Below are 27639 nucleotides of genomic sequence, written 5' to 3'. Positions count from 1 at the left end.
ATGTGCCATGACCAAGTGGAACGCAAGCACGGCTCCACTCGGCTGGCTCGACGCGGGAAAATCAGTCGTCACATGAACAGACGACGGGGAAAGACGCTGTCTTCTCGGTCAGTACAGGGAAAGCCTGTGTCAAAATTCAAATTGAAGCAGAAAAAGAACTTGACCTAATTTCACGACTAAAAACATTTAAAAGGGGCCTCCCCTGGTGGGGCAGGCGGTTGAGCGCTGCGCTGTGAAGCTGTCCGCCCGCAGCTTCTGCAGCGCCGGTTCCATCCCGGCCGGCCAGCAAGGGTCCCCACAGGGCGCCGCAGACCTCTCCTGTCGCGCCCGCTGTTCCCCTCAGCAGCGTATTTCCTCAGTCTGCTTGTTCTGTTCCCCGCTCCGTCTCTGGTGAGCCTTCTCACCCTCCCACGCCTCTGGCCTGTACCCCGGTTCTTGTATAAATAAATAAAATCAATCTTAAAACAAAAAAAATCTAAAAGGGCCTCCCCGGTGGCGCAGTGGGTTGAGCACCGCACTGTGAAGCTGTCTGCAGCCTCTGCCACGCAGGTTCGATCCCGGCCGGCCAGGGAGATTCCGCATGATGCAGCAGACCTCTCCGGTCTCGCCCGCTGCTCCCCTCAGCAGTGTGTTTTAGTCAGTCTGCCTGTCCTGTTCCCCTCTGCTCTGTCTCTGGTGAATCCTCTCACCCCCCGCACCTCTGGCCTATATTCAAGCTCTTCTATGCGTAAATAAATAAATCTTTAAAAAAATTACTAATGTCAGAAAATAAAACACTCAGGAATTAACAACCAGGGAGTTTAAAGACGTGGACAATGAAAACCACAAACGCTGCCGAGACAAACTCGGAACAACGGCACACTCCCCATTCCTGGGATGGTGACGTGGCATCAAGATGTCAACGCTCCTGTCAGTGACCTCCGCGCCTGGAGGTCTCCCTCTCCAAATCCAGTTACATTATTCACATAGACACACCTGCCCGGAGTGCACGTGGAGTCTTGTGGGGTGCGGATATGGCCACGAGGGCTCCTCAAAGAGACCAGCCTTCTGCACAGGCGACGTCTGCAGGCCTCCAGCGTCCCCGACAGGGCCTCCGGCGCTTCCCGTGCGCACGCGGCATCTCACCCCGCACCCCGCGGGACGGGCATGCACAGGCAGGGCGGGGACCACCTGGTCACACGGGAAGCAAGGTGCAGACCTGGCCGATCACTTCTCCAAAAGGGGGGCACCGGGAGCTGCTGCAGCGCGAACACCCCTCGAAGCCCACGGGGGTTGGGGCCTGGGGAAGCGACCAGGGAGCAGCCCTCCGTCGGGTAGTGCCCTGACCCGCCCGGCCCAATGCGAAGCCCGGGCGCCTGTGGGGTTTTGGCCCAGTGGCCAGGGGGCAAGCCAGTATGGGGCCCAGCTCCAGGGAGGAAAAGCCTCGCCGAGGTGCCTGGGCACAGCCTCGTGGCGGGGGAGCGTGACCCCCATGGGGAGGCTGCCACTCGGGTTTGTTCCGTTCTTGTCTCTGAGAAAAATGACAGATTCAGAGGGAAGCTGGGGTGCCAGGCTGAAGGGCCTGGGGGCTCAAGGGGTGAAGGTGCCTCCTTTTCCATGGGAGACAAGTTTCCCAGGGGGCCTCGGTGCTCCCAGCGCTCCCCTCACCTCAGTCCGGACTCGTCTCCTCCCCAAGTCCACACTCGCTGCCTTGCCCCGCCCCTCCTCACAGGGCACCCCCAAAGCCGCCACCTCCTCTTCCCACTGCCTCCCTCCTGTGCGCCCCTCTCAGCCCACCGCCATCCTCGCTCACCCCCTAGGCCGGGCATGGAGCCCACTGGGCTCACGTGGCCCTGGCCTTGGCCCTGGGCCCTCCCCACGGGGCCAGCAGGAGGCGCTTCCAGGCTCAGAAAGGTCCCTCCTCCCTCCAGGGATCTGTCCACGTGGGCCCAGGTGCCGCTTCTCACGGAAATCGATCGCCACCCCCAGGGAGCAGCAGACAAGCCGGGCTGCGCACACCCTGCTGGTCTCGGAGACGTGCGCGTGGCCACGGCGACATGCACACCTTAGCCCTTCTGAGCTGCTGCTTTTCACTCTCAACAGCGTTTTATTTCCACGCTGGGGAGCGGGAGGAGAAATGCATCATAGAGGACATCCCCAGCGACACGCTGATCACAGGTAGGAGCCCCACGGGGCTGGCGAGCGCAGACGGGGCCTGGGCCTGCACGTGGCTCCGAGAGGCCGACTGGCGCGCTCGGGTCAATCCGAGCAGAGGAGCGCGGAGCCCGAGTCCCAAGCTGGCCCAGGCCAACAGGAGGCGAGGTCTCTGGCCTAGTCCAGCTCAAGGACACGCAGCAGGAGGGGGTGCAGGGCGGGCTCAAAGCTCCCACAGGTGGGCTTCCCACGGGGCCCGCCATCCACACGGCCCAGCCCCCGGCCTTCCCGGGCAGGACAGGGCTCTCGGAACTGGAGGGGCCGGATCGTCTGCGTCCCAACGAGCACAGTGGTCCCTGTGCCTCCTCCCTGACGTGAGCACAAACAAACGCGCAGGACCCCCTGGGCACCCCCGCGCATCCCTGCCCTGCATGCTAGGCGTCTCCACAGACCAGGCAGTCCCCGATGGGAGGCAGCGGGGGGCAGAGGTTCGCACCAGCAGGGTGGCGGGAGCACCCGCTTGGGCTGGGGAGGTGGCCGGGCCACCAGACCACGGCCCCGCTCTGCCCCACAGCCGCGGGCCTGGCAAGGGTCTGCCCGTCTTGGCTAGTATGCTGGTGCCATCGTGACGAGGGCTTTGGGCATCCAAAAACCAGGGGAGCTCGTGGCACCTGCCAGCACAGCCTCAGCCCTGGCCCCACAGCTGGGGGTGGGGGGGGCGGCAGCCACCACTAGCTGGCCGGACTCATCCCACAATTCTCAGCAGTGGGCCCCAGGCCCTGGCCCAGGGTGGCAGAAGCAGGAACAGAGGCTGGGCACACAGCACCCCCTCCAGCCTTGCGCCAACGCCGCCCTGCCAGACACCTCGCTCCCCCCCCGGCCTCCCCCCCAGCCCCCCACGCAGCCTCTTCAGGCCTCTCCCCAGCAAGCACGAGGTCTCGCGGTCTGGGCCCTAAGGTCCACCCCCACTCCAGGGCCGTGTGGGGCCCCAGGGGTCAGGCCTCCCTTTCCCCTTCAAAGACAAGCTGGGGAGCAAGTCCCAGGCTGGCCAGCGGCCCGCGGAGCAGGGGGCAGGCGGAGGCGGCCTGTGCACGGCCCCAGCCAGGGCCAGCGTGTCCAGGCTGGGCGTGCGCTGCGGGGGCAGCCAGTGCCGGCTGGGACCTGGCGGCGACCCCACAGACGCTGCGGAGAGGAGCCGCTAGTCAGAGGCACACAGGCACCGCGCGGGCGTGGGGGGGCCGAGGCACACCGTGGCTCAGCTCAGCCCCGCACTCTGGCCCGCGCGCAGCCCCACGGCCCCGCCGGGCCCCCCCCCCCCCCCCCCCCCCCCCCCCCCCCGGCGTCTCCTCCGCCCTCTGCTGGCGGCCGGGCCGGCGGCCGCCCGGCACCGCGCCCTGCGCGCTCGCGCGTCCCCGCCAGCCGCGCCTCCCCGGCCGCGCCCCTGGCCTCGGAGCGGGCGGCGCGGACGGTCCTCCCCCGGGCTGGGGCGCGGCGCGGCGGGGTCCGCCGGCGCCCCCAGGCGGCCGCGCGCAGGCCCCGGGCGCGCTCGACTCACCTCCGCGCCCCGCCTCTCCTCCCGCGGCCAAGCTCGCGCTCGGGGCCGCCACCCCATCGCCTGTGCCGGCGCCCAGGGTCGGGGCGCCCTCGCCCGCGGCTGGCGGTTCCCAGGCGCGCGGGGCCGCGCTCTGCTCCCTCCCCGCGGCCTCACAGAGAAGCCCCGCGGCGCGGGGTCCCCGCGGCCTCGTCTCCGTCCGCGCACCCCGCAGCAGCTCCCCGAAGGGCGCGCTTCGGAGACTGTTTTCGTTGCCCTCAATGTCCGGCCTCCACCCCCCAGGCCAGTTTGGGGCCCGGGACCCCGCGGCCGTCCTCTTCCTGCAAGGCCCGGGCACGACGTCTCGGTGAGACCCGCGGGCCCCCGCCCGGAACCGGCAGCCTCACCTCCCGCCAAGCCCGGTGGGTTCTCGGCCAGCACTTCCCGCGGCTCCTGCGCGGCCGCCGGGGCCGGCCTTGTCCAGATCAGGTTGTTCCCTGACGGCTTTCAAGCCCCCGGCCAGCTCCTGTGCGATGCTTGGATTTACTAGAAGAGCTCTGGTCATTCCGATGACCACGGCGCCCCCGGGCATTTCCGAAGTGGCAGAAAACACCTGCGGGGCTGGAACAGGCTGGAGACCCGTCCCCCACACCGCGGGCTGGTCAGCAGCCAGGGAGCCGTGTGGGCCGCCCAGGCCACGTGGAGGGCGGTGTGGGGACGGGCCTCTCCCTGTGGAGACCGGCGCCGTCTCCAGACAGGGGCATCAGATCCTGCCGCGCCCAGGAACGGCCAGTGGGCGTGGGGAGGCCGCAGCACCCACCCAGCCTCCTCCGACGGTCTCCCCGCCATCTTTAGCCCAGTCAGGGAGACCTCGGTGTCCAGCACCGGAGGAGGCGACCAGTTGCTCGCCCTCCTGCCCCCCAACACGTTCTCATTCAAGCGCGTCCACTCTGTTGACACGTTTTCAAGACGGCTGCTTCAGAAAGCTTGTCAGGCACCTCGAGTCTCCTCCCAGCCGGGCTCTGCCAGCGCCCGAGTGCCGGCCTCTGGGGGTGCTGCTTCCCGGTGCTCCCTCCGCGCCGGGCGTCGCAGACGTGCTCCCGGTGGGCGGGAAGCGGGTGCCTCTCGCTCCGGCTCCGACGCGGCTGTGTCCACCGCCCAGCGGCTCCTGCTCCATGTTGGGGGGTCCAGGCAGGTTCTCTCTGAGGCCCGGGAGCAACTGAGACGCCGCCCCCCAAGGGGGCCTCTCCACCGAGAGACTCGCTAACACTTGGTGCTCCAAGGCACGGGGCGCCGCCTCCCGACGCCCCCTCCAGCACCCGCAGCGCTCCGTGGCCAGGCAAGGTCCCCTCAGGCTGCCAGGCTGGCCCTCTGGCTCCCAGGGAGGCGGCTGTGCCGAGGGCTGGGGAACGGGTCCCAACCGCCTCCACGGCCCCGTGAGGCGACTGTCCTGCGCGCTGAGCGGACACGGACGCAGGCCCACGCCTCTGCACAGCCCACCGCGCTGGCCCGGCGGCGCCCGTCTCCACAGCAGCCCCCCCCACCAGCCCCTTACTATGGACCGGGGGCCTCCACCGTCTGGCTGGCCAGCCTCCCTCCCGCCCGCTCTCCTGCCCCCCCGCATCCAGTCCCGCCGACAGCGCCCTTGGTGTGGCGGCGGCATCACATGCTGGCAGCGGAGTGGCTGCTCAGCAGGTGCACGGGCTGCTTGTCCTGTGCTTTGGGCTCATCAGAGTAAGATCATCGGCAGAAGAGCATCCGCCCCCCCAGGCAGCTGTCACCCAAGTTCAGGCCACGGGTGCGAGCACCTTGGGAGGACCCTCTGTGTGGGCCACGTTCAAACACAGACAGGCGGGCCTGTGCCCGCGCCTGGTCGGAGGTCTCCTGGGAGCGCCGCAAAGCCAGCACTGGACATGGCTGAGGCAGGGCCCACCCCGCTGCAGGGAGCTGGCCGCTGCCTGTAGGGCCCTCTGCCTTGGGCCAGGCTGCAGGAGGCGCTCCCCACCCCCCCGCCCCCAGGTCAAACCACTGGACTGGCAGGTGCCCTCCTCCGCCCATCCCCAGGTGGGGCCGAGCGCCCTCTGGCCAGGAAGCCCTTGGCAGGAGGCCCTGGGGCGGGGTTAGCTGGAGAGCAGATGGAGGCCTGGGGGCCATAGGCTCACGGGGTGTGGGAAGCCCCCCAACTTGCCCCGGGGCCGGGTCGACATTCTAGGAGGAGCCTGACCTTTACCGCCATCACGCCCGCAGCCCTGAGACCTGAGGTGCGGGCAGAGGGATCTGTAAACAAGAGTGCCCTGCCCTGGAGTCTGGGACCGGGCCAGGGGCCCCACCGCGCCATGTACGCGGCCTGGCAGCACCTGTTTCCGCACAGGGACCTTCAGGATTCAGCAGTGGGATGTGTCCCGGCATGACTTCCTCGAGTCTGCTCCCGGCCTGGGCGTGTTTGTGACCGTCAAGACCTACGACGATGAGGTGAGAGGCTCGCTGAGCTCTGCCGCCTCAACTTCCCACTTGCCAGAAATCCCTCCCCCGCCTCCCCTCGAGTGTCCACTCCCTCCAGCAGGCGCGCCGGCCGCACCCCCACTGCCCTCGGGGTCCTGGGCCCAGCCCGGCCAGCGGCCTCGAGAGCTGCGTCAGCTGAGGCCAGACGCTGCAGAGCACCCGGGCACCGCACACGTCAGCTGCTGCCACCCACTCGCTGCCCGCCAAGGCTGCCTGGTCGCGCGGGGCCTCCAGGCCAGCAGGGCGCACCTGCCCCCTGCAGCACGACGGCACCCATTTCCTGACCCATGAAACACGGGCCTTCAGCGCGCGCGGCTATCCCTCGGGGGAGACGGGCACACGTCAGAGCCCACAGGAACAGGGCTCGTGGCGCGGCGTCTCCTCTGGTGCGCCCGTGCTTCACGTGGACCCTTCTGACCTGGTCAGCGACAAGTTGCTTCAACCTCTGCCTTGGAAACGCCCATTTCTCCTTTTCTTCCAAACAACCCCGGGGGCTGGGCCCTGCTCTCAACGCCGCGGAGCCGGCTCGGCTTCTGAGGGCTCCATGCGACTCCGACCAACGTTCTGCCTGTCTCTGTAGCTGCGGCTTTTGTGACTCTGGTGCTGTCGTGATTTATCTTTGACTTCCTGTAGGTTAATATGGTGTGACTGGCGCAGTTGTGGAATCTTGTGTGTTTATGCTGCCTGGTATCCAGGCCACGCTGCGGGCTCTGCAGCTGGGTAGCCAATACTGAGCTGGGGAAACTCCTTCCGTTACTTTCACCCTCTCCCACCTGGCCTTGCCTTTGCACTCGACCTTCAAAAGGTGCCCCCAAATTCTGGGACCTTCTGTTCCACTTCTTTTCAGCCTTTCCCGGTTTCCGGTATGAGGAAGCTTCTGTGGGCAGACCCTCAGGCTCGGCTGCAGCCACCTCACCGGCATTCCTGGCCCCTGAGCCCCCAGCGCTCTGCTGCCTGCTTGCTTGTTCCCCTCCACACACCCGCCCCGTCCACGAGGGCCGCTGTCGTGTTCCTCTGAGTTCCTGACAGTCCCAGTGTTCCTGCTGTATCCGGATCTGATCCTGACGCCTGTTCTGTCCCCTCAAACTGTATTTGTGCCTTTTAGTATGACTGGTCGTTCGTGGTTGAAATCCAGACAGGATGTTTCCAGAAGAACCCAGCACCGGTTCCCACCGGCTTCTGCTCTTTTAAGATGTGATTCTTTGTTCCTGGCTTATTTGTCTCTCCAATTTGAGGAGCAGCAGTTTGCCCTAAGACCTCAATTGTCTGATAGAAATAAGAACTGACCTCTCTCTTGTTCAGCTTTTTACTTGTTGTCAAGACAGAGTGACTCCATGCTCCTCCACCAAGCTGGAAATCTGTTGTTGAAACATTGATGACACATAAACAAAACAGATAATCAAGGTTCCTTATACAAATATAAGCATCTCACAGCTTGACATATGATCTTCAGAATCCTCATCTAGGCCACAGAAACGCACAAGTATGTGTGGGGGTCTACAAATGGCATTTTTATGAAATCCCATCCTGTGCGATGGCGCCCCACAAGACACAGGGCACCTGTGGCGCAGACACGGGTGAGACATTCTCTTATGGTCACAGAATGCTCCTTTATTTGGCTTTGCTGAGTTTAAACCAGGTATTAAAGTTATTTCAGGAAAGCAGTTTTGCTGTTACAAAGCACCACACAAAACATCCTTTCGCATGTGACTATCTACTTGCATGTGCTCATGGGACACATTTCCAGGGGCAGATGTGCTGGGCGATGGTGACGTGCGTTTTAATGCCAAACTACCTCCGTAACGGTGTTTCTACTTACACTCCCAAATGATGTTTGAAAAGCAGTTATTTCCAAAACTTTGCCACTCTGGTAACAAACAAAGGGTACATACTTGTGGTTTGTACTGAAGCCACAGAAGAGTGAATATTTCCCACACTTATGGGCAATTTAGTCTACTATTTATGGGATTTTAGTAGATTATATGGGGGGGGTTGCTTGTTCTTAAGAATGGAAATAGGGAGCCCCCCTGGGGGCTCAAGGGTTAAGTCTCAGTGCTATCAAGCTGTCGGCAGCCACTGCGGCAGGAGTCCGATCCCCGGCCAGGGAGCTACCCACAGGGCGCAGCAGACCTCTCCTGTCTCCCCGCTGCGCCCCCTCAGCAGTGGATTTCAGTGGATCTGCCTGTTCTGTTCCCCACTCTATCTCTGGTGTATCCTCTCACCCCCCCCCCACACCTCTGGCCTGCACCCCAGTTCTTGTATGCATAAAAAAGTAAAAGTAAACCTTTGGAAAAAAAAAAAAGAAAGAATGGAAAATAAACAGTAAAGCTATGGAAATCCTCAATCCTAGGTATTGTTGTCGAAGTTACACGGCTCACAAGGAACATTCTATTTCACATCCCATTCACCTGGAGAGCACATCATCTGCTTGGAATCTAATTCCACGAGGCTGGTGTCATTTGGAGGGAGTAAGCTGGTGAGTGTCAGCCTCCAGTCCTCTGGGAGAGCAGGGCTGGCATTACTGACCATGATGTGGACACACAGGATCCACTCAGACTGGAAGCCCATGAAAATTCTCACCTAGACCAGCACAGCAACCAATGACAGAGCTGGAGGGCTTGGAAGGGGTTCAAGGGCGAGCCGGGAGTAATACGAGCTGTGGGGAGGTGGAGAGAGCTGTGGCTATTCAGGCTGGAAAACAAGCAAAGGCCGGGGGCCCAAGAGTAATGGTGTCCTAGTCCCTGACTCCTGCCCAGTAGGGTGGCTCGGTCTACACGTGCTGAGAACAAAGAGAACTTGCACTTCAGCATCAAGATCGAGTTTTGGGTGAAGAAATCTCCCTGCGCGATGACTCCTCTTGGCAGCAGAGGCAGTGGCAGGTGTGGGTGCCCAGGGGGGCCGCCTCGGGCTTGCTGCTGCAGAAACACGGAGGGGAGGGGGGCCAGGAGAGGACTCGGCAGAGACAGAGAGGGACGGGGCGCTGGTTTGAAAACATGTTTCTTCCTTTTTACTGTTCTCACAGCGAGTCCACTTAGATATCCGAGTCGGAGAACACGACCTGGACGTGGCCATCGCTCAGGCAAAGGACAAAGTCAACGAAGTCAGCTTCAAGCTCGAGCATCTAACTGAGCAAATTGAGCAGATACTCAGAGAGCAGGACTACCAGAGGGTCAGTCTGCTCGCGGCTCCCCGCACCAGGCGAGGCCCGAGGGCCGCGGGGGGCGGCTCCTGTGTCCTGGGCGCTGGACGGGCCGCCCCGGGGTGGGGGCGCGGCGCCAGAGAGGGGCGCGGGCTGGGGAGCTCCAGCGCCGCCCTCCCCGTCTCCGCAGGGCCGCGAGGAGCGCTTCCGCGCCACCAGCGAGGGCACCCACAGCGGCGTCCTGCGCTGGGCGCTCGCGCAGACGCTGCTGCTGCTGGCCGTCGGGCTGCTGCAGATGCGGCACCTGCGCGCCTTCTTCGTCGCCAAGAAGCTCGTGTAGCCCCGAGACGCGCCCGCGGGGGGGGGGGTGAATAAAGCAGCGCCCGGGCCATGGCCGGCGGAGCAGAGCAGAGCAGCCGCGTGCCCCCGCCCGTCCCCCGCCCCGCCCCCCCACCCCCCCACCCCCCCACCCCCCACCGCCCGCTCCCCACACACCGCCCGCTCCCCACACACCGCCCGCTCCCCGCGCCGCCCGCCTCACGCTCGCCCCTGACACCGCCCTCCCGCCGACATCCCCGCCCCCCCCACGCCAACCCCGCGCCATCCCCCGCGCCGCCCGCCTCACGCTCGCCCCCGACGGCGCGCCGGGCCGGGCTCCTCACGGGCGCGGGCTCTCGCCCCTCCGCCCCCGAGCTCGGGCGGCCCGGGCCACGCGACGCATCCTCGCACCGCCGCTCCGGCCTCGGCGCGCGCCTCACCTGCAGGCGGAGGGCGCCGGGCTGCGTCGTGGCGGGCCTCGGCCTCGCCGCCTTCCCGCCTCCGCCGCGCTCTGTGCGCAGGCGCGGGGCCGGGGCTGCGTGCGCAGACGCGCGGCAGCTCGGCGTGCGCAGGCGCGCAGCGGGCCTCTGTGCGCAGGCGCGGAGCGACCGCTGCCGCGTGCCCGCCCCGTGGTCCCGCGGCCTGACTCCCGCGCCCCGGGACTCCTGGCCTCCGGGCGGCGCCGGCCGGCATGGCCAGCTGGGTGTTCTGCAATCGCTGCTTCCAGCCGCCGCACCGGACGTCGTGCTTCAGCCTGACCAGCTGTGGCCACGTGTACTGCCACGTCTGCCTGGGCAAAGGTCAGGCGGACAGGGCCGCCACCTGGGACGGCGCCGAGGGGCGGGGCCTCCCGGAGGGACGGGCCTCTGGGGGGCGGGGTCTCCGGGGGCGGGGCCTCTGGGAGGGGCGGGCCTCCAGGGCGGGGCCTCCGGGGGCGGGGCCTCCGGGAGGGAGGGCCTCCGGGGGCGGGGCCTCTGGGAGGGGCGGGCCTCCAGGGCGGGGCCCGGGAGGGGCGGGGCCTCCGGGAGGGAGGGGCCTCCGGGGGCGGGGCCCGGGAGGGGCGGGGCCTCCGGGGCCGTGCCCGGCGGGTACCGAACTGGCCTCTGCCCCGTGCGAGCCCGGGTGGCGGCCCCCAGCGTCCGGCGGGGGTGAGGCCGGAGCCCGAAGGGGCCGGGGGAGGGCGGCGCGGGGGCTCGGAGCGGCCGGGGGCGGGGGGGGGGGGGGGGGGGGGCCGCCCAGCCCGGGCCGTGGGGGTCTTTCCGGGTCCGGTGCCGCCCCGCAGGGCCGAGCCGCTGGGCCGGGAGAGCTGCCCTCGCCGCGGGCCCCGCGCTGCCCCCACGCGGGCGGGCCCCGCCTCGGCCACCCCCGCGCCTGTCCCCCGCGTCTCAGGTGCGGCGGGAGCGCAGCCGGTGCCGGCCGCTGGGGGGGGCGGGCCCTGCAGAGGGCAGCCCCGCCTTGGGGTGATGCTTCCACGAGGGGGCGACCTCACCACGTGCTCGGGGGCCCTCAGGGGCCCTGGTCCAGCCGCCGCCCACTGCGTGGGGTTCGGGCGGAGGGTAGGGACGCTGAGCGCAGGCCGCAAGGACGTCGTCCTCCCGTGGCCCCTGTGGGTCGCCCCGGGCCGGGGTTGCTGGCACTGCAGGTCCCGGCACCGACCCACGCGTGGGACCCCGGCTCTGGCTCTTGGCTGCTTTAGACAGGAGGGGGCCTGGGGAGGGACGGCCACGGCGGGGCCAGAGCAGGGCCCAGGGGCCCCGGGTGAGGACTGCGGCGTCCAGCGAGCCGGGAGACCCGCAGCGGCGTGTCGGGGGCGGGAGAGCAAGCTCGGAGCCTCCCTCGTGGCCTCCCTGGAGGTCGATTTTCACGACCTGGGCGTTTTCCCAGCGCTGTAAGCTCCGAAGGAGGGAAGGAGCGGTGATGGGGCCTCAGGCTGTGGGGCACGCGTCGCCGCTGGGCGGAGGGCAGTGTCGCTGCCGCCTGTCGGGCTGGCGGGGGCCAGCCACTTGGCCCTGGTGCTCTTCCTCCAGGCGGGAAGGACAAGTGTGCCATCTGCCGCGCTCCCTGCCGCACGGTCCCGCTCTCCAAGCACGTAAGTTGGAACCTCCTCTCGGAGCCGGACGCGCCTTCCTTTGACACCCTTCGGCACGGAGGCATCTGTGGCGGCCAGGTCTCCCCACACCGAGTGGCCAGAGATAAAGTGACGTCTAACGTCTGGGGGCGCCCGCCTCGCGCTCCATCTGGATTTCCATCCCTGGTCGCCCCGCCAGGGCCTGCGTCCACCCCACAGGGCTGGCCTTGCTTCTTGGGGATGTCGAGGCTGTCCAGTGCGGGTGGGCTATTTCCCGTTGCCCGTCTCGGGTCCTGGGAGTGGCTCTGGGGGCTGCTGGGCAAGGCGGGCCCCCGGGGCCTGGGACAGGTCTTGGTGCTGGGTCCAGCGGGTGCCCAGCCCCCGGGAGTGGGCTCTGCACACAAGCATGTCTCTTGCAGACCGACTGGGACATCCAGGCGCTCTTCTTGCGCGTGGACAGCCTGTGTGCCAGGTACTCTAGGGACACCGCACAGGTGAGCAGGCGCACGAGGCGCCCGCGGGGTCGCCCACCACAAAGCCAGAACAGCTGCGCCCCTCATCCAGCACCCCCGCCCCCGCACACACCCCATCTTGCATCTGGGTGTAGCGCCCAGCTGGGCTGCCTGGACTCGCAGCTTTGGGACGCTGCCTGCCCCGAGGGGGACAAGGAGGGCCACTTCCCACCGCTGTCCCTCTGGGGTGACTGTCCTCTGGCTTCCGGGTGCCACGGCCTCTCCAGACCACCTGCTCAGTGACCCTGTCGCCAGGCTCCTGCACGCCCACCCTGGGTGTGGCAACTGCTGGGCTGTGCTGGGCGCCGAGGACGGCAGCTGTGGCCCCATTTGCAGCCGGAGGCCCCTTCATGCTAGACTTTCCAGCTGGGCACTGCCGTTGGTGACCTGGGAAAGTGCCCCTGGTGACTCTCAGGACCCGGGGCACAGCTTGGGGGAGCCCTGCAAGGACCAGCCTCAGCGGCTTGGGGGATGGGTGGCAGTGGCCGGGGGCTGGTTTCATGGGGCCGCACACAGGGCTTGGGCAGCTCCCGTGAGCTGGACGCCACGTCTCTGGCGGGCTGGGTGCTGGCGGATGCACCCGGCAGGGCTGGGCCCAGGAGTGGGCCCCCTACCCCAGGAAGCACGGGCCTGGGCAGGTGGGGTGGGCAGAGCCACGCCCCCCAGCGCGGGCCCTGATCCTGTCTGCCCCCACCCCACGCCCTCTCCCGGCTGGGGCTCTTTGATTGTCACAGGACATGGCCCGGCACCCTCTGGCTGCGGCGGAGCGAGAAGAAAAGGCAGCTCCCGCTGGCTGCGCCAGTGAAGGGGGCAGCTGCCCGCAGCGGTGGGGAGGCTGCCTGCAAAGCCCAGCAGCAGGGGAGGGGGCGGAAGCCACTGGGCAACTCGGGTGAAGCTGCAGGTGGGGTGGGGCCACCTTGGCGCAGCAGGAGGGCACTGACACTCTGTGTGCACCCAGGAGAGCCCCCGTCTGTCACATGGACCCGCATGGCCACTCTCAGCCATCCCCCAAAAAGTACAAGTGCAGGGGGTGAGCTCCTGCTCCCTGGTCCCGCCAGGCAGGAGGTCCCTTTTCACACGTCAGGCCCAGCTCCCCGTGGAGCGGGCGGCTGCTGCCCCCGCTGTGCAGGACCGGGGTCAGTCTCGAGCAGGGCTTGGCCCTGAGCCCCCCGCACATGGCCCGACTCAGGGGCGCGGGAGGCCGGGCTGCTGGCTTCAGGCGTGGCAGTAGAGGCCCTGGGGTCTTGGTCGCCAGCCTCTGCCCAGCCCCCTCTGCAGGGTCCCCGCCCACGGGACACCTGTGAGCCAGGCCTGGGGCCAGCGGCCCGGGACTCCACGCGGTCTTCCCAGGTACTCGTCCGTCCGCCTCCTGCTTGCTGGCTCCCCCGATTGTCCGCCCCGCGGGGGGCCGCTGCAGCTGGGTCCTGGCCGGGCCGGCCTGTCAGCTGGGCACGCTTCTCAGATTTCAGAGTTTCAAGAAAAGCACAGGAGGAGACTCTTGGCTTTCTACAGAGAGAAGGTGGGTCCTGCTGCGTCCCCGAGCGCCTAGCGCTGGGGTGTCCCCGGCAGCGAGCGTGGCTCCACTCCCTGCGGCATGGGGCCCTGCCTGAGTGCCCGCGCCCTGGCCGCTGTCTCCCTTGCCCAGGTCTGGAGGCTAGAGGACGCCCTCAGAATGTCGGCGCTGCAGGTGCAGCAGCTGCAGAGGTGAGTGGGCTGCACCCCCTGGGCAGGGCGGGGAGGCCTGCCTGGGTGACCTGCAGTGGGAACGCCCAAGGGCAGGGAGGGGCGAGGAGAGGGGGGCAGTCCTGGAGCCGGGGGCAGGGGCTGACCTGGGCTGCTCCTGTGAGGGCCCTGCAGGGCTGGTAACTGGAGGCCCTCAGTGGACGCTCCCTGAGGCCTCGGGCTCCACCCCAGGGCAGGCCCGGGGGCCCTGGTGCAGGCCGGGTCGTGGCACACGGGTGTAATACCGTCTCCCCGCCCAGTGCCAGGGCGGCTCCGCAGGTGGCCTCGGGCACAGTTCGGACCTCGGTCTCGAGTAAGTGCAGCTGCCGGGAGGGGCGGGAGAATGGCGGGGGCCCCTGAGCCTCACACGCATCCCCGCAGCTCCGTCCGCAAGGCCACACGGCTGCCCGCTGCTGCTCCTGGATGCGCCGGCCTCCGTGAGGTGAGTGGGCTGCGGGCCCTGCAGGGTTCAGCCGCGTGGGCAGTGCTGGAATCGCCTGACCCGGGGCGGCCATTGCCTGCTGGGCAATGGGAGGGGCGAGGACAGGGATGGCTGGAGCCCTGAGCAGGGAGCCCGCAGGAGGCAGAGGCAGGCGCGGGCGCCTGGGGCCAGTGCTGCGCCTGGACAGCGGGAGCCTCCCACTGCCTTTCTCAGAGCAGAGCCCATGGACGTGGACTCGGAGCCGACTCCGAAGAGGAGGGTAAGTGCTCCGTGCGGCGTGGCCCCGCAGGCCTCTGGCCTGAGTGCTGGACCGGGCCGGTCATAAACCAGGAGACGCCGGGAGAACTGGGCCGTGGGTACAGTACGAGGAAGGACAGCAGGAGAGGTGTGCTGGCCCCGCTACCTACCAGGAGTGGCGTTGCCCAGGCGGAGAGGCCGAACTCACAAGTGGACAGGCTGCAGGAGGGCAGGGGCAGAGCAGCGCTCCCGAGGGGCCTCTTGTCGCAGCGCCGTCCTAGGGGCTCAGTCCTGCCCTGGGAGGCCCTGTGGGTGGAGCGGGCCCTGGGCGGCTGGTCAGAGTGCAGGCCAGGGGCTGGGCCATGGACCCGGGAGGGCCACCGGGACCATGTTCAGGGCCCGGCCAGTGTGGAAGGGCCCCCTGAGGCCCGCCCATCCGCCAGGCGGTGGGGGACATCTCGGTGCAACCCCCCTGGCCCCCTGGGCGTCTGGTCAGGAGCTTGGTGGCTGTGTGTGGGGCACGAGCATTGTCTACTGTGGGCGGCACCCACCTGTTCTTCCCCGCAGCCCGAGGGCGCAGCTGGCCCCATGAGGATCTCCCTCATCAGCCCCCCGCAAGACGGGCGCATGGGTAAGTGGGGCCTTCTGCGAGGCGGATGTGGTGGCTTCCTGTGGGAGAGAAGCTGGGGCTGCTGAAGGGCTGCGCCCTGTGCTGTGCGCCCTGCAGGCCGGCCTGCCTCCAGCTGCGCCCCTCCCGGAGCTCACCAACCCGAGGTGGGCGGGGCGGGCACTGCTCAGGTCCTCCTGTCCCCATAGGCAGCGTCTGCCGCCCGGGCAGCACCCCACTCCCTGGCCCGACGCCCACGCGTATGGCTGCTGCCACAGCCCTGAGGTGGGTGAGCGTCCCCCCACCGCCCTGCCCTGCCCTGCCCAGGCCCTCTGCTTGCGGAGGCTGCTGGTGCCGGTGACTGCTTTGTGGGAGATGTGCCCCGCGCCCGGGTGGGGCCTCAGCCCAGCCGGGTGCTCCTGCAGAGGAGGGGGGACAGAGCTAGCTGGGATCCCCCTCCCTGGCCCCAGCCCTGGCCGTCCACCCTGGGCTGTCGGGGCCAGCGAGCACCCGTACATGATCTTCAGACCCCCAGGGCCGGGGAGGCCCTGGCTGCAGTGTGGGCTCCCCTGACGGCCATGGTCCTTCACAGGGGGGTGCCGCCGGCCCACACGCCCACCCCGCCGCCCAGCCTCGTGGGAGCAGACCCCTCACCCAGGCCCCCCATTAGCATCTCGGGGCTGCGGCAGCGTGGAGGCAAGTGCACGGGGGACACAAGGGGAGGCTGGGGAGACCCCGCCCCCGCCTGACCCCACGCTCCTGCAGGGCCTGCGTTGGGGAGGTGAGCCGCCCGCACTCCGCGCCCTCGGACCAGCTGTGCCTCTGACCAGCCACCACGCCCCACCAGGGCCGGTCACCACGCCGTTGAATAAAGTCCTTTCCCAACTCTGTGGGGCCTCCGTGCCTTCCGACGGGCGGCGTGAGGCCTGGCTGCAGATGCAGGGGCGCCCGCGCTGCCCTGTGTGGGGCCGGGTGCTTGGGGCACCCTCTGGTGCAGAGATGCCGCCCCCGAGCGCCCTCTCCGCACTTGCCCCCACCAGCAGGGTGGGAGAAGAGGTGTCGGCACTGACCACAGGGCCGTGCCCCGCCCCTCCCTGGCCCTGGCCGCCCTCGCCCGTGGGCCTGGCTGCGAAGATGCTCGTGGGGAGCTGCCGGCGGGGCGGAGGGGAACGCGCACGCTGGAGGAGCGTGGGCCTGCGACGGGGATTGGCTGCTCGCCCAGCCTTTGCCTGACGGGACACGACCCTTGATTCCCGGCATTGGCCTTGCTGTTTGCTCACAGCTGCCTTCTGTCTGGCCAGGTAAATCTGGGGCGTCTGGTCAGGGCTGTGGGACCTTGAGCTCAGCACGCCCATGATACCCCACCCCTGCCCGCCATGGAGTGCCTTGGCTGCCCAGCGGGAGGCCTGTGGGGTCTGCGGCCTGTGGGGCCCCTGGGCTGTTCGGCATCCTCTGCAGGCAGGGCCTGATGCCCAGTGTCTCCGGTGTGGGGTCTAGGGCAGCGGTGGGCTGGTCACGTGGCCCCTCTGGAGCCCCCGCCTCACGGCTGGACCCCATGGACTCGGCGCCCCCATGCTGGTGGAACCAGCACTGGAGCCTCAGACTTCAGCCCGCGTGGCCAAGTGGCTGACGAGGGGATGGGCCCACGAGCCTGCGGACTCCAGCCTGCGGGAGCTGGCGTGTCCAGTCCGGACCGGAGGCCGAAGTGACTGGCGTCCTCCCAGAAATAGTCCAGTTCTCCTCCTGAGCAGCCAGCCGCCCCTCGAGGGGCCTGCTATTACGGGGCCCTGGGGTGGGCTGGCCCCTGCGGCCGGGCGCTCAGAGTGGGGGGTGACACAGCGGGCCGCAGGCCACAGTGCGGGGGCCTGTTAGCCGGCACGGACTCCCAAGGCAGGCCTGGCGGGCAGCGCAGCTTCCATGCCATGTGCCCAGCGGGGCTGGCCTGCCCACGAGGGGTGGAGGAGGGTGTGTGCAGCCAGCAGACGGCCCTTCCCCCTGTCAGGAGAGGAGCATGCCCACCCCACAGGCCGTCGTGGGCCCTCACCCAACTGGGCATCCCTGCCAAGGGGCCACCAGGCACTGTGGGCGCCTTTGCACGGGGGACACCTTGTGTTTAGGGCTCTGGTTACAGTTCCAACGCGCATGTGGGGGTCCAGGCACGCTCTGCCTGCCCCCATCTTGCCCTGCCCTTCTAGAGACCTGCCCGCGACTTGTTCTCTCTCTGCGTCCAGGGTGGGTCCCCACGAGGGCCCTGCCCAGTGGGCAGCAGCTCTCTGTCTGCCTGTCCGCCGCTGCCCCTTACTGAGGCCTGGCGGGCTGCACGGAGGAAGCCAGCACCGGGCATGGTGTCCTGCGCTGGCCTCGCACAGGAGCCAGAGCTTCGGCTGCTTTTCAGACAGGATGGATTGGATGGACTGCCATGAAGTGTGCGTGGACGCAGGGGGGCGTCCTGGGCGAGGGCCGCGGGGGAGTGGGGGGCGTCCTGGGCGTGGGCCGCGGGGAGGGCGGTGTCCTGGGTGGGGAGCAGGGGGACAGCCGTCTCGGCAGTCTTGGATGCGTTTTCCATAGTGGGGTGTCTCTCCAGCCACTCCCCAAGCAGCAGTGGCCCCCACTGTCCACAGAGGGTTAACGATGTCATGGCTTAACCCCCACTGAGCCGGTAGGGGCACTGGCAAGGGGTGGGCACCACCCGCAGCCTCCGGGAGGAAGTGCCAGTCCACTTCCTGGCAGGTGGGCTGCTGGGGAACCCCCGACCCACGCCAGCCCCGGGTGCCCCCCCCTCCATCAGGGGTCCCCACAGAGCAGCAGCTGTGGACGAGGAGGTCCAAGGCATTTTCCTTCCAGAGAAGGAAATTCCTGGGGCTCCTGGGGTAGGTCCCACGCTGCGCCGGGGCTTGTGCTGCGGCCCGTGCCCGGACCCCGTCTGGCTGGCGAATGCCTCCCTCAGGCTCCAGCGGTGCCCAGGCCCCATGGCAGATCTGAGAGGCGCGAGGGCCAAGGCCACCTGGGTGCTACCCCGCCTGGCTCAGGCCCCCCTGCGTGGCCTGCAGCCCCATCCCTGCGCGTCCATTTGGGGTCGCGGCCGCTCCCAGATGAGAGAAGGCGCCCACAGACCCACGCTGTAGGGCATGGGAGTCATCAGGGCTTCCTGCCGGTAGGATCTGACGGACACCTGTGGTCTCCACAGACCCCTGGGCGCGGTGCAGGCGTGCAGGTGGGCACACTGAGCACCAGGGCGGTGGTGTGCAGCGGACCCCGGGGGGCGCGGAGAGTGGGGCCGGGAGCCTCCTACCTCGCCCTGCCGGCCTGCGCGCGGTCGCCGCCCCATGGATGGCGCAGAAGGATCAATAAAAGCCTGAAAAAGCCACTGCGGGCCCCAGGGCTCTCCTTTCCCTGGCCGCCTGCTTTCCTAGGGAGCCCTCCACGCCCGGGTGCTGCACACCCCTGCCTGTATGCACCCCACGCCACGAGTGCTGGGGTCTCCCTGCCTGGCTCCGGCGGGCGGGGCGAAAGGGCCAAGGCCAGGTCCAGGCTCCCGCGGCAGGGGTGGGCGGCTGCCCGGCCAGGCCGGCGGCCCAGAGGCGGCTGCGCCCTTGCGCCCCTGCCCGGAGACACAGCCGGCGCCTCCCTCCAGCTCCACGTGTGGGGACCCACGCAGGCGGCACCCAGCCTGCAGGCATGGAACCCCACCCCTTCCCACCGAGAGGCGGGGGCGGGCCCGTGTGGGGCGGGGCCATGGGAGGTGGGATGGGGAGCCCCTCCTGGGCTGCTTTGCAGACGCCCTGAAGCCATTGGAGCTTTAGGTCTGGGGGCCTCCAGACCCCAACCCCAGGTGCAAGTGGCTACAGGGGGCACCTGAACTTTCACACCACAAGAGGCGCTGCGGGGTCATGCGGACCGGGCGGCGCTCGCCTGAGCAGGGCGCGGGCTTAGAGGACCCGGCGCTGCAGAGTGCAGGGCTGCTGGGTCCAGCGCTGACTGCAGGGTCCAGACACCCACGGGAAGTAGCCAGGATGACCACACCCTTGGGCACCCTCACTGGGGTCACTCCCTAGGATCACCTGCTCCCGGGAGTCCCCTGTGGAGACTGTGGTCTCCTGCCTGGGTCTCCCGTCTAGGGCTGCAGGGCAGCGTCCAGTGCTGGGCACCGGGCAGGGCCCACAGTGACCTCTGAGGGTGTACGGGAGGGAGGCTGGCAGCTGAGGCCCGGGAGGAGAGGACTGGGCCCAGGTCTAAACCGCAGGAGCCCCCTTCAGGGTACCCCACCCTGAGGGAAATGTGCGGGCACCGCCAGTGCCTCAGGTCCGTGCGGGGCCCCCAGATGGCAAGGGGCTGGCACAGGGGTACCGCAGGCCGCAGGGGAGCAGCCCTGGGAGTGGCTCCCCAGTCCCGGCCGTGGAGGCTGTGCCGCCAACCGGCAGACAGTGCACAGGTCGCTGGCCCAGGAGGGCCAAGGTCTGGGATGGGGGGGTGCACATGTGCCTGTGTGTGGGTGAGGGGCCAGCGGGGCCTGCCTGACCCAGCCTGGGCGGGCCCCGAGGCCGGGGTCCTGACAGGCAGGCCGCGGGTGTGGGGCGCAGGGAGCCGCCCCCCAGGAGGGCCCTCCTTCCCCCCCACCCCCAGGCCGCCGCCTTCCTGCACACGGCCTGCTGCTTTCACTTTGTTCTCACTTTTACTGCTTCTGGTTTCTGCGTTTTTACATCTTAGACTGAAATTTGGCAGAAAAGTGGTTTGCCTCAGGCCTTTTCCGAGCCAAGACCCTGGCAGCTGGCGGGTGGCCGCCTGGGAGGAGAGGCTGCGCAAGGCCTCTGCAGCCAGCCTGGAATTCCACGGTCCCCGCGTGGCTGCACGTCAAGGCAGTGGCTGGGCGTCCGGTGAGCAGGGCCAGCGTGCTGACACCTCCCGCGCGGGTGTCCAGCCTGGCCCCCGGCCCAGCCACCCTCTGGAGATGGCCAGTGAGCACGTCTGAAGGAAGAAACCCTGGCCTCTGCCCCGGGGCTGAGGGGTAGAACCCACCCTCTGTGGCCAGCACGGCCTTCAGAGCCTCCCCCAGCTCCTGCCTCAGTGGCGCCACTGGGGGCCGCACCCCAGGCTGGGCAGCAAGCCGGGAGCCCGGAGCATTTCCAGATGTCCCAGAAAGCGCCTTCTGCACAGGGGAGGCTGCTGGGCTCTCGGGTGGACACCTGTCACTGGCCTGCAGGCCCTCCGTGGGCAGGGGCTGCGCAGGGACAAGGTAGCAGACACCCCGCCTCTGCCCCCCAGGGACACAGACCCACCCCAGACTCTGCATGACTCTCTGGAGGCTGGTGCCTCCCTGCAGTGGGGGGAATTCCCTGCCTGTCCACCTGCCCCCACCCTGCCCGGCCCGTGATCTGCCCCCCGCCGGCTCTGGAGATGGCCCCCTGGCTCCGGGAGTGGGGGCTAGGGAGCACGGCCTCCCCAGTGGGGCCACCCTCAGCACAGAGGGCCTGAAGCCCGGCCACCCAGCCTCATCCCCGCTCCCGGGTCAGGCCAACGGAGGGCTCAGAACCGCGGTCAGCCCTGCCTCTGCTGGGTAGGACAGCCGGTCCCAACTGGGGAGGCCTCGCCAGGAAGTGGATCCGTTTGCAGTTTCTTGAAACCTCAGAGCCGGCTTTCGAATGGGCTGTTTTTCTAGTGGAGACTGTAACGTGAGCCCAGAGGGTTCCCGCACGGAGACGCCCAGCGCCCCTCCAGGCCAGCCCCTGCCGCCCACAGCTGGTCCTGCCGCAGCTGCCTCCCCCACGCTGCAGCCGCGTGTACCCCATGTGGCCAGCCCCCACCAGACCGCTGGTCCCTCTGCGTCTGCGGCCAACTGGGTCGCGGGGCTGCCTGACGCGGCTCACCCCCCAGGCCCAAGGCATGCACCGGTAGGCGGTGGGCAGCCAGCCACTCTCGGGTGCAGCGGCTGCGACGCCTCTCCCCCAGGGTGGCTCCTGGGCTGCGTGTCCACGCTGCCCGCCTGCCTGCCCGCCTGCCCACCCGCCCGGACGCAGCTCTGAGTGCCCAGCAGGGTGTGGGAGGCACTCAAGGCCCAGCAGGGCCTTGGAGCTGCAGCTGCTCCAGCAAACTCTGGAAGTTTCCCGGGGCAGCGCCCGGGTCACTGCCAGCTTCACTTAGGGGCCGGGGTCCACACTGGGGCAGAGGCCTGCCTTGGGGATTTGGGGTGCTGCCACCCCAGGAGGCCCCGCTGGGGTGGGGGACGTGCATGGAGACCCTGCCTAGGTGGGGGCACCTCTGGGCCCACCCTGGGGCTCCCTCGGCCACGGGGAGGCTGCTGGGGAGTCCAGTGGACCTGCGGCGGGGCCTCATCCAGCTCACGGTGCGCAGAGCAGTGGCCTCAGGTAGGGATGCAGACATAGGGGCTTTGGCCCTTCCAGGCACCCCTCACTGAAGGGGAGCGGTGTGGGGGACCCCTCGGGACCAACTGGCAGCCTCAGGGCTCTGGCAGGCCAGGTCTGGGCCGTAGGCACCAGGGGCGCCGGGCTCCGATCCCCCACCTGCACCGACACCCCAAGCCTACCGCCATGACCTGGCACAGGGGCCCCTAGAGGGGCCGTGGCACGGGGATCGGCGTCTGCCACGTATGGTGAGGGCCAGGCCGGCTGTGGCTGGGACATGTCGTGTTGGTCACAGGGGTCGCTGGGGGCCCCCTTTGGCCCCCGGCCCCAGGGCCAGAGGAGGCACAGGCCCCGGCGTGTGGGCAGGGCCTGCCCAGCGGGCCCCTGCTGGGCCCCAAAGGTGGGGGGAGGTGGCCTGTCCTGGACGCAGCCAGGACACGGGCCAGCGCCCCTCCCTGCGGCGCCCCAGTTCTCCTGCCGGCACCACCGTGGCGTCTGCGGCCCTGGTGGGGCTGGCAGCAGGGGGGCTGCTGGCTGGCTTCCCCGCGTTTCCTCTTGGCCCACAGGCTCTGGCGGCCACGAGAACAAAGGCTGGATTGTGCCTGTCCTGGGCCAGCTCCCTGGCCTGGCCGCTGCCCCTGCTGGGCCCCGAGGGCGCCGTGATGCTTGCAGCCAGCAGGCCCCCAACCTGTGAGGGCTGGGCTGCCGGCGCCCGGCCCCCAGCCCCCATGACCCCATGGGGCCAGGGGCAGAGCCGCCCCCTCCCCACCTGTCCAGCCAACCGTGGCCCTGGGGACACCACGGTACGCCCTGTGCCACCCAGTGGGTGCCCGGCAGCTGTCCCTGGCCAGGACCCGCCCTGGTATTTGGAGGCCTGTGCTCCGTGTTGGATTGGGGCTGACAGGGCTCCTTCAGCCAGGTGGGGGTGCCCCACAAGTCCACTGTGAGCTGTGATGCCCCCTGAGCCGCAAACGCCCGCAGGCCCAGGCTGCAGACCTGGGAATGTCAAAGGGCCTTGGCCCTGGAGGGCCACGCAGTGCAGGAGACTTGGGGGGAATCCAGGAGCAGGACAGCTTCCGGGAGAAGGTGGAAACAGGAGAGTGGTGCACGGGGAAGGGGTTTGCCACTGTGGGGCCAGTGCCCTCTGCCAGCCCGCCCCGCCCGCCCCCGCCAGGCCGCCTCCCCACGCAGCAGAGCAGTGGCTGAGGGCCGGCGGGTGCTCCCGCGGCCTGGGGTCTCTCACGGGAGGGGCTCCGGGGCCCGAGGACTCGGCCTGTTCGTCGGCCACGAGGGTGGCTGTTGTCCTGGCTCCCTGCGCCTGGGCCAGGGCCAGGAGTGTGAGATGGTGAACCCCACATCAGAGGTCAGTCGAGGGACCCAGGCAGGCTGAAGTTACCCAGGAAGATCAGGGCCGGGGTGGGGGTGACCGGCTGTCCCGCCCTCCCCATCAGCTTAAGGACACCCCCCACTCAACCCTCCCATCAGGATAGCAAAGGCCCCGGCCCACTGCCCACCATCCTGGCTCAGCCGCCCTGCCGTCCTGCCCTCCCTGCTGGGGGGGCTTCTGGGGTCCACCCAGCCAGGCCGAGACAACCCAGACTGCCCCTCCCCCTGCCGCGTCTCTCTAGGGCCGGGTGTCTCAGGGCAGGAGAGCACGGCCTCCGGACTCCCCACATCCCCCTCCGACTGCCTTGAGGGCCCAGCACAGCCCCGGCCCCCCAGGACTCAGGCTAAGGCCGGCGCCCGCCCCTCCGGCCAGCTGTTGGCAGCTGTCACCACCTGCCGGCCCAGGGCCAGATGCCCGGCGGCTGTCACAGGGAGCGGGGTGGCCTGCAGCTGCTGCAGACGTGGGGCCTGGGCCTCACAGCCCATAAAGGGGTGCAGCCGACCCTGCGTGCCCCCACCTGCCCCAAGACAGGACTGTCTCGCTTCTGCCCGGGGCCATGAGGGATGGACTCTTGGCCCCAGTCTGACCTGGTGTTGCTCCCTCCTCAGGAGGCTGGTCTGGCATGGTGACGCCTCGAGGCTCGGGCTGGCTCCCCAGGATGCAGGTGGCACCGCGCTGGCCAGGCTGAGGTGGCGCTCGGGCACCCTCAATTGGTGATGCCTTCACTGCAGCATCTGGGAAGCCTCTGCCCTCGGCCGGCCCAGCCTGCTGCCCGTGACACTGCCACCGGCGTGGCCGGAGAGGCTGCAGGGCCAGCCAGGCTTCCCTTCTCGGTACCATGGGGGCTCCTGGACCCAGCAGGAACTTGGGATCTCCACGGGGGATGCCCCTGCCCCAGGTGCCCAGGCCCGGGCCTCTCAAGACCGTGGCCTGTGATCCCAGCCTTGGCCCTCATCTGTCGGGGGTGAGGGGCCCTTCGCCAAGATGGCACCAGCTGCTGGTCCCTGGGCCCAGGAGCCTCCTGCGGGCCTTGAACCCGGAGAGGCCCTGCCTCCCTCATGCCACAGAGGCAGGCAGGGACCCACAGTCACTCGTGGTCCTGGGCAGAACGGGCAGGGAAGGGCTGGCTATCCCTGGCCTCTGCAGGCCTCTGTGAGCTTCTGCAGACCAGCCCCCGACACCCACCTGGACCCCATGGATCCCAGGCTGGCCACCTTGGCCGCTCTGCTGTGGGCCCTCTGGGGACAGGAGTACCCCCTTGGCCAGTGCAGGATGGCCAGCAGCCCCCACCAGGGCCCAGCCACCAGGCAGGACAGCACCCTCATCGGAGTCCCTTTCCTCAGACTATCCTGTCAGCCCCCAAGATGCACCTGGTCACCCAGGAGCACAGGGCCAGGGCAGCCCTCCCCCCCGGAGGGCGCCTGGCGAGGAGGTCAGCTCGGGGCGCAGAGGGTGCCCTGACCCAGGGCCCGCCACGTGGGCCTGCTGGCTCTGGGGGGGGCCTGAGCACCCCACCTACCAGCATGTGAGGCTCCACAGAGCTCCGTGGAGCACCCGGGACCCTGCATGCCCAGGAGCTTCTCACACCAGATGCTGGGGCAGGGGTCGGGGTGAGGGGTCCGCTCCCAGCCCAGCCCACCCCACACAGGCCTGGCTGTGGGAGCCCCGTCTCCGGCCCCTGGCCCGCACTCTCCAGGTCACCGGCCTCGCTGCGTGGAGTCCAGAGAGCCCTGGGCCTGGGCAAGGTCAGTGAGGGGCTCACTTTCCCCTGCCCACCCACCTGGCCGCCCAGTGGCCCAGGGAAGCCAGGCAGCCCCTGCCCCACACCCCAGCCGCGTCTGCGCCATGTGGGCGTCCCCACTCTGTGTCCTGCCCTCCTGTCCATGTCCTGTCCCCTGTCCTGTGTCCCACAGCCCGCATTCCTGTCCCAAGGCCCTGGAACTGGCCTGTCCCTGTCCTGGTCTCGGGACAAGGCTCTGATCTCCTGCCAGGCTCGCCCAACCCATGGCCCCACGCCCCCCTCACCCTCGGCCTCTTGTTGAACCGCCCTGTCCCTGGGCATCAGCTCAGGCCCCCCTCCTGAGACAGCTGCTGGACGGCTGGCGGACACCCCTTTGAAGCCAGGAGGGCTGGGGGAGGGGTGGAGTCACACCCCAGGGTGTCAGAGCCTGGGCTGCCCTTTCAAGTTGCCGAGCTTCAAGAGACCGGCTTATCAGCACCCAGGACCGGGTCAGGGACGACGGCAGCCTGGCTCAGCACCCCGACCCCTCCCTGCCTCCACCCCCAAAGACAGGGCCGTGTCCTGCAGAGACGAGCCATCAGGAGTCGGGCCAGCCCGGCCTGGCCAGGGGTGACTCAGGACACACCTAGGGACCTCTCTGCTCGCCCCAGGCTGGACCCCCAGGGCAGCGCCGGGCCCCACTCCGTCGCCCAGAGACCCGCCAGCGCCGTGGACAAGGGGCATTTGTGTTCCTGCTGGTGGTCCCCGGCACTGGCTGGGCCCCCGGGGCTTGGGCTTCCCGATGGGAAGGGGCGCCCAGGCTGGGGCGCGGGGGAGCCCGGACACTGCCCCGCCAAGACCGGTTGCCCCTGCCCTGTGGCACGAGCCCCCTACCCCGGTGCGGCTCCTCCCCGCCCCCCCAGCCCCCTCATCCCGGTGCCCGTGTGCTCCCTGCGGCCCGTCCACGCCCTGGCCTCGGCCCCGCCCCCACTGCTCCCGGTCCTGGTTGCGGGAGTCCCCGAGGTTAGGGTTAGGGTTAGGGTTAGAGTTAGGGTTACGAGGCTCCTGCGGCAACTGGTACAGGGTCAGGTGGGGGTGCAGGTGTGGCGGTCAGACACCCCGCCACTGCCCAGCAGTGTCCCCACCACTGAGCTCTCTGCTGACCCCTGTGTGTGAGGTGCAGGAAAAGAAGATTCCACCCTGGCAGTGCTGGGCAAGAGGTCCGTCCCTCCCGGGGGGCCGTCAGTGAGGGCGTGCAGCGGCCTGGGGGGACAGAGTCGCAGTGAAGGGGCGCCCAGCCCGAAATCTCTCAGGGGCCACTGCAGCCTGTCTAGGGACAGCAGAGGGGGCAGCTGTGGACCGGGGCCCAGGGAAGGGGTCCGTGAGCTACAGGGCCCAAAGGCAGAGGACCCCTCCGGGCGGAGCCGACACCCCATGCTGACCTCCCCGAGCAGGGCAATGAAGATGGGCTTGGCCGTGGGCGCTGCTCCTGGCCATGGCGTGGGCGTGGAGCATGGCCTGAAGGTGCGGGTGGCCCAGGAGGACTGGCGACTCTGACTGGTCTCCACGGTCCCTTCCCTGCTCAGCCCAGCACCCAGCATGTCCACAGAGTGACCGGCTCCCTGGAGGTGGTCCCTCACCCTGCCTGCCGGGTCTGTCTGGCCACGAGAGGGTGGCCTCAAGGCAAGCAAGTCTTTAGTTCTCAGATGTTCTTGGGGCAGACGGACACAAAACCAGCAGGGCACACGGGGAGGTGGGGGGGCTAGGGTCCCCGCCCCCGGAGAGGGCAGGGAGCAGAACTGGCTGGGCATTACCTGAGCCAAGAGGTGGAAGACGTGCACACCGGAGACCGGCCCGTCGGGCCACGTAGACCCCCGGACACGGGCAGACACTGCTTGCTGGCCGGCGGCCCGGCCTTGGCTGGGGACCCTCCTGCCTGGAGCAGCCCAGTCGGGGCAGCCTGTCCAGTCCAGTGTATTTTCCAAGGAAATACAACAAAAAATACCAAAATGTATGCAGAGCCATGAGAGGCCCGAAAACGCTGGGCAACTCTGAAAGGAGGCTGGAGCGGGGGCGCGGGCAGCTCCGGCCAAGCAGCGCGACTGCGGGGACACCCGCGGGGGTTGGAGGCGCGGACCTGGGAGTCGGAGATAAGCGCTCTCAGCATGGCCGACTCCAGCAGCAGCCGGGCCAGGCTGCCGGGGGGCGCGCCTTCCAGCAAGGGCTGTGTGCCGGGGGCGCGTGTGGGCTGGGGCGCTCGCTTCAGGTGGCTCAAGGAGACCAAGGCCCGAGGGTCAGGGCCCAAGTGGCAGGCCCAGGGCCAGGCGGTGCCAGGGGAGTCCCTGGGGATGGCCCGAAGGAGCTGGGGCCTCGCCCTCAAGGCAAAGGCTGCGCTGGGCGAGTGGACCTGTGGGCCGGCGTGGCTGGTATGCCTGGTGGGTGCTGGGCTGGCGTAAAGGGCGCACCCAAGGCGGCCGATGGAGACGTGCAATCTGGGTGCCGCTGCCGCCACAGGCACGCGGGCCCTGGGCCTCGTGGGCAGAGTGCGCTGAGGCCGCCGGAGGGTGCAGAGGAAGCGGCGCCCTGCAGGCAGCCACTCCCGAGACAGACCTGACTTACTGGGAAAGCATGCGTCCGGCCAGAGAGCGTCACCCCGCGCCAGGCAGCAAGGCAGGCCGCACACAGCCAGTCAGGAAGACGGGCCCGCCCTGGGAGCCTACGCAGCTTGGGATGTCAGGAGACCAAGCAGGTCTACGGACAAAGCATGGAAATTAAGGGAGACAGTGACTACAGATGGGCTGCGCAGACCAAGAGGGCAGAGGCGCGGGCAAGGGCCTAACAGCTGGTGGTGGGGATTTGGCTGCTTATGTTTTTTCAGAAATATAGACAGCCGAGCTCCTGGCAAGATGGCCCTAGAGGCCACAGGTCAGCTGTGACTGGGACGACAGAACGACTTCCAGGG

At 68.6% G+C, this 27639-nt stretch overlaps 2 protein-coding genes across 2 annotated transcripts; both read left to right on the top strand.

Annotated features, from left to right (window-relative positions):
• Positions 1–1915: 1915 nt before the first annotated feature.
• Positions 1916–9645, top strand: LOC119261077 (transmembrane emp24 domain-containing protein 11-like). Its single transcript, XM_037530303.1, has 5 exons — positions 1916–2157; positions 6036–6136; positions 8517–8642; positions 9189–9335; positions 9496–9645. The coding sequence occupies exons 1-5, from the start codon at positions 2037–2039 to the stop codon at positions 9643–9645; spliced, it is 645 nt and encodes a 214-aa protein (XP_037386200.1). The 5' UTR covers positions 1916–2036.
• A 641-nt stretch (positions 9646–10286) lies between these two features.
• On the top strand, positions 10287–26234 carry RNF212 (ring finger protein 212). The gene is made up of 14 exons (XM_037530518.1): positions 10287–10423; positions 11651–11712; positions 12111–12185; positions 13666–13722; positions 13849–13907; positions 14186–14238; positions 14307–14367; positions 14581–14626; positions 15172–15235; positions 15421–15496; positions 15804–15907; positions 22137–22260; positions 23566–23670; positions 26132–26234. Exons 1-14 carry the CDS (start codon positions 10315–10317, stop codon positions 26232–26234), a joined length of 1098 nt encoding a protein of 365 aa, XP_037386415.1. The 5' UTR covers positions 10287–10314.
• Positions 26235–27639: the final 1405 nt, after the last annotated feature.

The sequence above is a fragment of the Talpa occidentalis genome, unplaced genomic scaffold, assembly GCF_014898055.3.
Source record: "Talpa occidentalis isolate TD23 unplaced genomic scaffold, MPIMG_talOcc4v2.1 talOcc4.6, whole genome shotgun sequence".
NCBI classification, from domain to species: domain Eukaryota; kingdom Metazoa; phylum Chordata; class Mammalia; order Eulipotyphla; family Talpidae; genus Talpa; species Talpa occidentalis.
Note: the sequence above shows the minus strand (reverse complement) of the source record. Positions and strands in the feature narration are given on the sequence as shown.